At 38.7% G+C, this 7,500-nt stretch overlaps 1 protein-coding gene across 4 annotated transcripts in view; it reads left to right on the plus strand.

The window, feature by feature from the left end:
* Positions 1–7,500, plus strand: part of LOC125043862 (dnaJ-like protein 60) — a 12,756-nt gene that overhangs the window by 3,701 nt on the left and 1,555 nt on the right. For 3 of the 4 annotated variants that reach the window (XM_047640196.1, XM_047640194.1, XM_047640195.1), the window contains exons 3-7: positions 1,385–1,495; positions 3,135–3,228; positions 4,426–4,610; positions 5,297–5,470; positions 5,723–7,500. The exon at positions 5,723–7,500 is cut by the window's right edge and continues 1,555 nt beyond it. In XM_047640196.1, coding sequence (XP_047496152.1) covers positions 1,392–1,495; positions 3,135–3,228; positions 4,426–4,610; positions 5,297–5,470; positions 5,723–5,900 — 735 coding nt within the window. In that variant the 5' untranslated portion in view covers positions 1,385–1,391 and the 3' untranslated portion in view covers positions 5,901–7,500. The remainder of the gene's footprint in view (positions 1–1,384; positions 1,496–3,134; positions 3,229–4,425; positions 4,611–5,296; positions 5,471–5,722) is intronic. The other variant, XM_047640197.1, reaches the window with a different exon arrangement.

Consider the following 7,500-nt stretch of genomic DNA (forward strand, 5'->3'; position numbering starts at 1 on the left):
AGCATTTATTATACAACTTTGACCCTGCTTTGATTCTGTATTTTACTTGATAGGGAAGTTTGAGGACTTATCCCAGTATAATAGTGAGGTCTTTCCTGAATGGGGGAATGTCTTACTTTTAATAATATCTCTCTTCCACCTCTCTTGGATTTGGTGCCAAGGTTTCAGTGACCTTTCTTATATGTATGATGAAGTATCTATTCGACTCTCTTCGTAAAGGGGATAACCAGTGTTTTTTTTGGTGTTTTTCCAGTAATGAAGACTTACCATGTCTGACTTTGTTGTAAATGCTGGACCTATTCTAGTAATCTTATATCTTTTATAAGACATGGATGCCATATTCATTACTAATGTACCAAAATTCTAGGTATATTAAATGAGCTTCTTCATATTCAGTCAAGTCTTTTAGTATATAGTAGAAGATTTGGGACAGACAAGATCTGCTTCATTCAGAACCAGTGGTTCCCATGTCTTTATGATAACTCCCATGTCCAAGCTACTAATGGATTTGCTCCATTTCCTTTGGATAAAAAAAAAAAATCAGGAATTTTGTCTTGCTTCTGAGTTTGTTGCAGTGTCTTGTATTACTTCAGTGATGTCCCTTTTACTGAATGTGTTATTTCCATGCTTGGGATCCTATTCCTGCCCACCATGGCCAGTGGTGCAGGTTGTATTACAGAAAATTGAATACTACAAAAGAATTTTAAAGATTACACAAGTAACAAAATGGTACTTATTATTATTATTCTACCAGGAGAGATGAAAATAGTCTATTACCATATGGATAAAGCAAATCAAAGTAAATATCATTGGAAAATGGCAGAAAAGCTATAAATGCTTATGCAGAACAAGAGAAGATAACATTGCAAAGAGAAGCATAGAGTTTTGTCACCACACATGAGCATTTGAATGTGACCAGCCTACAAGCTGCGCACCTGGCAGAGTGGCTGATCAAGTAAGCCTAATGCCTGTATTTTGGGCCATGGGATGGCAGTGTCTGGATCCAATGGGTTTATGGTTCTGAAGTGTTTCTTTAGGATCTATTATTATTGTTTCTTTTAGGCACACAAATTTTTTTCTGTTACATTTCGAGGAGTTTAGCCATTTCATTGGAAATAAATCCTTTATTCAAGAGATCTTATTTCCACACATTTCATTAATTAGTTGTTGTCATAGGAATATAAATATTTTGTTTCTTTTTTTATAGCTTTGACTTGTCTTTTTATAATGTGGAAGCCGTATCTCCTTGTAACATTTATTTATCATTCAGTATTGTTAACTGCCTGTAGAAGGTAGTGTGATATTTACCAGAAGAAGATACAGTTGTTTGAAAATGATGCAGAATTGTAGTTGACATTGTTATTTATTATCTTTCTTTTTGCAGAATTAAAATGCAGAGAAGAACTTTTGAAACTATGATGCTCAGCAAAAATATCCTATTTAGGAGTCTTGCTTGGCAAAGATATCAAGCTATAAGAACACTTTACTATTCAACGTAAGTAATCCACTAGAGTTTTAGTGTTAATACCTAAGAACTGCAAATCTTATATGCTTATCTGTCTCGCTGTATACAAGAAAGCCTAATTTTTAGATGGTTTTAGATGCATAAAGAGGAAAAGAACAGTGATATACCAGGAGATGTAGCTGTGTTATGTACTAGCATGGTGTTTTGGAATCTAGGAAAGAAAATGATGCAGGGTATGGCTGGGTGACATATGCCATTCAGTATTAGAATTACTGCTTCACACTCACTACATTCCATTCCTGAGACTGAAGGAGGAAAATAACAAGGCTATATGACTGGCTCAAGGAGAGGAGGGTTTTCAAGGGAAATTGGGGGAATAGGATGATAACAAGGTATAGTAGATGGTAAATGGGGGCATCAACTATGTTAGTTTGGTGTCTTATCTCTTTAGGGAGTGACTGTGGGTGTGAGTGCCCACAGGTTTGGGTGATGGAGGCTGAAGTTGGAGTTCTACGGTGGAGCCGGTAGGCTCCCCAGTCGGCTAAGGACTGGGCAGTCCTTGTGTGCTGCTGCTATGCTCTTGATCAATGAATGGTTATCTTGCGAGCTGCCTGCGGATTAAATATACAAGTGCTGTGTAAGCGCGCACGGAACGAGGGAAGCCCGCTGTCCAATGAGCGCGGACAAGGCGGCGGACCTGGGCATAACCCAACCTGGGAAGTATACTGAGCTTCAGGTTGTGGGGTCATGCTACTACAGGTACTCCCCCTCCAGAGAGTAAGCTAAGCGAACGAGCGATATACTGGAACGTGTCACTCCATTTGTCGGTTCACTCCGGAAGTCACCAGTATAGTAGATGGGCATGTGGCATCTACTATGTTAGTCTGGTGTATTATCTCTTTAGGGAGTGACTGTGTGGGTATGAGTGCCCACAGGTTTGGTTGGGTGATGGAGGCTGAAGTTGGAGTTCTACGGGGGAGCCGGTAGGCTCCCCAGTCGGCTAAGGACTGGGCAGTCCTTGTGTGTTGCTGCTATGCTCTTGTTCTGCTGGAGGATCGGGGAATGGTGATCTCGCTAGCTGCCTGCGGCTTAAGTATACAAGTGCTGTGTGAGCGTGCAGAGAACGAGGGGAGCCCGCTGCCCAATGAGCGCGGACAAGGCGGCGGACCTGGGCATGACCCAACCTGGGAAGTATGCTGAGCTTCAGGTTGCGGGGTCATGCTACTACAAAGGGTTTTGCAGAAGGAAGCTTACCAAACATGTATTTATGGAGACCATGTACTTCTCATTGATAACATAAATGAATTTGGTGGGAAAAAACTCATGTTGTTGACAGCCCATATATGATCATGATGAATAGCACTGATTGCACAAGATGTGGCATGTTTTGATGGTCGTAAATAGAATTATGGGGTTGTATTGGAAAGTGCAGTGATTTATAGCCATGCAAGGGTAGAATCAATATGTCTCTTAAAAGATGCTTTGTTATAGATAGCAGCATTGTTAAATGTTGCCAAAACTATTTACTATCTACAAACAGGATTAAGAAAGAAAATATATCAACTAACTAAATAAAAGTAATATCAGAATTACATATTAATGTGAGTTTGTTTTGTAAACCACCAGTTTGTCAGACTTTCATGTTAACATACAAACCTCCTTTTTTCAGCAGTGTGATGCAGAACCACTATGAACTTCTTGGTATAAAAAGAGAGAGTAGCCCAGAAGAAATAAGGGAGTCATTCATTCGTCTGTCAAAGGAGGTATTTGATGCTGCAGATGCATTCGGTTACCAGGGAGTCATTTACTAGTACCTGATCTCACCTAGTTACCCCATTCCTTGAGGTTTTGTAAACAAGCTTTTTGTTTTATTACTATTATTATTGTTGATATCATTAAAGAAATAATGATTTTTTAATGAAAATAATAGTAAAAGAAATGAAAACCTATTTCCTGCCCCTTGGTGGCAAAGCGCTTGTGAAGCCATCTATGTAGACCAAATTAATAAAACCAAATTACAATGGATAGTTCATGTACTGTGTGCAAATTAGTTAAAACCTGGTCTTGTGTATATATTTACTTAGTATTCATTGAAAATCCTCTACTTCCAATTCCTCCAGTTATTCATCCCTTTTTCTTCCTATGCCTCCTCTTCATATTCCTTCTTTTCTCTTCCTATACCTTCTCTTCTTCATGTTCTTCCTTTTCTTCCTCCTGCCTCCCTTCATCTCCTTTCATTCTTCCTCCTCCACCTGCTTTATCTCCTCATTTTTCTCTACCCCCCATTTTCTTCCACTCTGTCCCACTTCTCCTTCATCTTGTACTCCTCCTTGCTCTTCTTCTTCTTCTTCTTCTTCTTCTTCTTCTTCTTCTTCTTCTTCTTCTTCTTCTTCTTCTTCTTCTTCTTCTTCTTCTTCTTCTTCTTCTTCTCCTTCTTCTTCTTTTTCTCCTTCTTCTCCTTCTCCTTCTCCTTCTCCTTCTTCTTCTTCTTCTTCTTCTTCTTCTTCTTCTTCTTCTTCTTCTTCTTCTTCTTCTTCTTCTTCTTCTTCTTCTTCCTCTTCCTCTTCCTCTTCTTCTTCTTCTTCTTCTTCTTCTTCTTCTTCTTCTTCTTCCTCTTCCTCTTCCTCTTCCTCTTCCTCTTCCTCTTCTTCTTCTTCTTCTTCTTCTTCTTCTTCTTCCTCTTCCTCTTCCTCTTCTTCTTCTTCTTCTTCTTCTTCTTCTTCTTCTTCTTCTTCTTCTTCTTCTTCCTCTTCCTCTTCCTCTTCCTCTTCCTCTTCTTCTTCTTCTTCTTCTTCTTCTTCTTCTTCTTCTTCTTCTTCTTCTTCTTCTTCTTCTTCTTCTTCTTCTCCTCATGGGATAGGTTTATTTTCCTTGGAAGTCTTTATCAACCTGTGGACAATAGATGTCCATTTGCAACTTCTTTTGTTCAGGATGGTTATCATTCTTTTTTTCAATTGCAGTATCATCCAGATACAAACCCAGATTCTACTGAACTCCACACAAAATTTGTTGCTGTGAATGAAGCTTACTCCATTCTCAGTAAGCCTCACTTACGCCAGGTTTATGATGCAGAGTTGGCAGACAAAGAAAGACAAAACATGTACAACTATGGTGGTATCAAAACTAATGCACCACAAGAAAGAGTGTAAGTGTGGACAGTATTTGTTTTCGTTAGAGGTATTGTTGTTAGAGCATGTAGTATATATCACTAGTTACTGCCGTATTAGACAGGAAGTTTCATCTTATGAATTTGTTGGCTATCCATATTTTTTAGTTTTCCAAAAAAGTTCAGAGCAGTTTAGATATATTATGGACTTTAGGACTTAGTTAAGTTATTGAACTTGAAATACTTACCTTAGAGGGAGTATGAATTTAACCCAATGAACCCAATGCCGCCAGGGAAAATTAATAAAAAATGGGGAAAATGCTGTGCTCATTTTCTATAATTTTTGTGAAATGTCTCTGCACATAGATGGCTCTGCTAATGCTTAGCCACAAAGGAGTCAATTAGTAAACCTTATGACCTTACGTGATTTGAATTGGCAGAAAAATTTATTTTTTACTAGTGCTATGATTATCGATGGTGTTATTTTTATTATAAACATTATAATTACCATAATGTTATAAACATTAGTAACAGCAAAATAAGATAGGTGTAAAAACAATTAAACAAGTAACTTACATTGGGGATAGTATGTACATCCTTCGGCATTGGGTTAAATATATGTATGTTTTTTTTTTTTGACCTTTTTACAGTGTGATTGACATTCAGTTTGTTCTCTCTGTCGTATTTAAAAACTGTTTTGTTAAAGGTGGCTTTCCTTCCACTAGGATATTCCATGATGATTCCCTCTGGGAGATGCGTGATCGGAGTGAAGATAAAAAGTATGAGCATCACCCATATTATGGCATTCGAGGCGTGAAGAAGCTTCCGAATTCCTACATTGCTGCTGGAGCTGTGGTGTTCATGATTGTTGGTGCTATCTTTCACTTCTTTCTTGCCAAGTAGGTTGGAATGTATTTTTTTTTGTATATATATATATATATATATATATATATATATATATATATATATATATATATATATATTTTAATTTTTTATCCTCTCTCAAAAAATGATGTAGCTGGTGAGTTAGAAAAAGAAAGTATTTTATAACATTATCATTATCTCAATACCTTGGATTGTACCTATTGTTAACCTTTTTGTTTTATGGCGTAAAATTTGTTAACTTTACCTGTTTCTCCTCATCCTCTCAGAAAATCCTCCGACTTTGCTATTGAACAACTGAATCGCCGAGACCAGATAGCCAGCAAAAACCACATGATGGCAAGGGAACAGGCAAAGCTCAATGGCAATGAACTCCAGTTAACTCTCCTACGGCAGAGAATAGAAAATGCAAACAATAGTAAAGAAGATGTAAAGCAAAAAAGTTAGGAAATTGATGATTTTATTGCTGTATGCTATAACATGCATGTAGATTTGTATATTAATTTTTTAGTCAACATTGCTAACGTGTTTGCTTCTCCTCTGTGTTTGTTTGTTTTTAGCCTGAAAATTTCTAGTCAGAAAATTAGCTGGAAGATATATTCATATCTGTGAAAAAATATACAGTTTTGCAAACTTTTGTGAAAATCTGAAAATTAACTGATACTTACATTTTGTTATGGAGACCCTGAGGGGTAGACTGTTTCTTTTTCCCACTTATTTCAGGCTCACCATGGCCAATAAGGAAGATTATTCACCCTTATGAAGGGCATTAAGGCTTGCTTATTTAAATTTGATTTCTCTGGTTTCCTAACCTTTGCCTCTCATTTGACCACAGCTCTGACCACTGATACTAATACCCTCTCCTTGATGTTTGCTGTCAACTCTATCCATTCTGAATTGTCCACCTAGGTTAATACTCAACCTTCAGAATACACCCCTTCCTCTCTCCCAACATCCTCCACTCCATCCCCTACTGCACAGTTTTCTTCATTGTCTATCCCCTCCCCCCTTATTACTACTCTTCACTCTTATTGTCCTCGTCCCCACAGTACTACCTCTCTCCATACTACCTCAATCTTCCTCATGCCCTCATCCTCCACCTGCTTCCACCTCTGAAAACCTTTTAACTCTTTTTAGCCTAGCCAAGTGGGATCAGTTCTTTGTGATTCCCCCTACAGCCCCTTAATCTGACAATATTGTCTTCTTCCAACAATGTCTCTTAAAACAAGTAGGCAAAGCTTTCTTTTACAGCCATTCAGATTGTTCACACCTTGTCACAGTTACATCTGAGTCCCAAGCTCATGTACTACCTACCCTGAGTGACTTCACTAGCAAACCTATTCCAGCCCAACCTCCCTCTTCCCTTAATACTTGTATAAAACCAGATACTCCAATCTCTACCACTTCCCTGATGCCTACCCTTTCTCCTCCTCACTCTCCTTATTGCACTAGGCAATCTAAATGTTCTATTCCGTCTTCTCCTACCTTACCCTGTTACACCCACATCTTTCTCTGCTCCTTGGACTTCTATCCCCTCTTTCCTCCTCACAATAAAACCTTTATTTCTCACACCTCCCCACCAACTCACCTCCAGAAACTCTTGAAGACATACAAGACTTCCTAAACATGACCCAAGGGAATGCTCTGCTCCCTTATCCAACATTGAAATCATTTGCTAATATCTATCCCCTCCTCTTCAGGTTCCCCAAAACCCCTCTTCCTCCCACTCTCCCTCAAAATAGCCCATCCTCTCCTCCATGTGCACCACCATTCCCTCTGTTTTCCCCATTATTCTTACCACTCCCACCTGGATGCTCATGTGGCTCCCTTATATTGCAACAGTGTTCTTCTCTGGATCCCTACTCTCCTGACATTCTTCTTGATATCCACCATCTTCTCTTGATCCCTGGTCTCATTCTCTGGATTCTTCTCCTACTTCTCCAACTACTATTTCTGCCCATATTACCCGTTGATTGTCTCACAAAGGCTCTTTTGCAGTTTTCCTCATAAAAGTGTTACTCTCCCTTCCTCGGACACAGATACTCTC

The sequence above is a fragment of the Penaeus chinensis genome, chromosome 34 (genome assembly GCF_019202785.1).
Source record: "Penaeus chinensis breed Huanghai No. 1 chromosome 34, ASM1920278v2, whole genome shotgun sequence".
Taxonomy (NCBI): domain Eukaryota; kingdom Metazoa; phylum Arthropoda; class Malacostraca; order Decapoda; family Penaeidae; genus Penaeus; species Penaeus chinensis.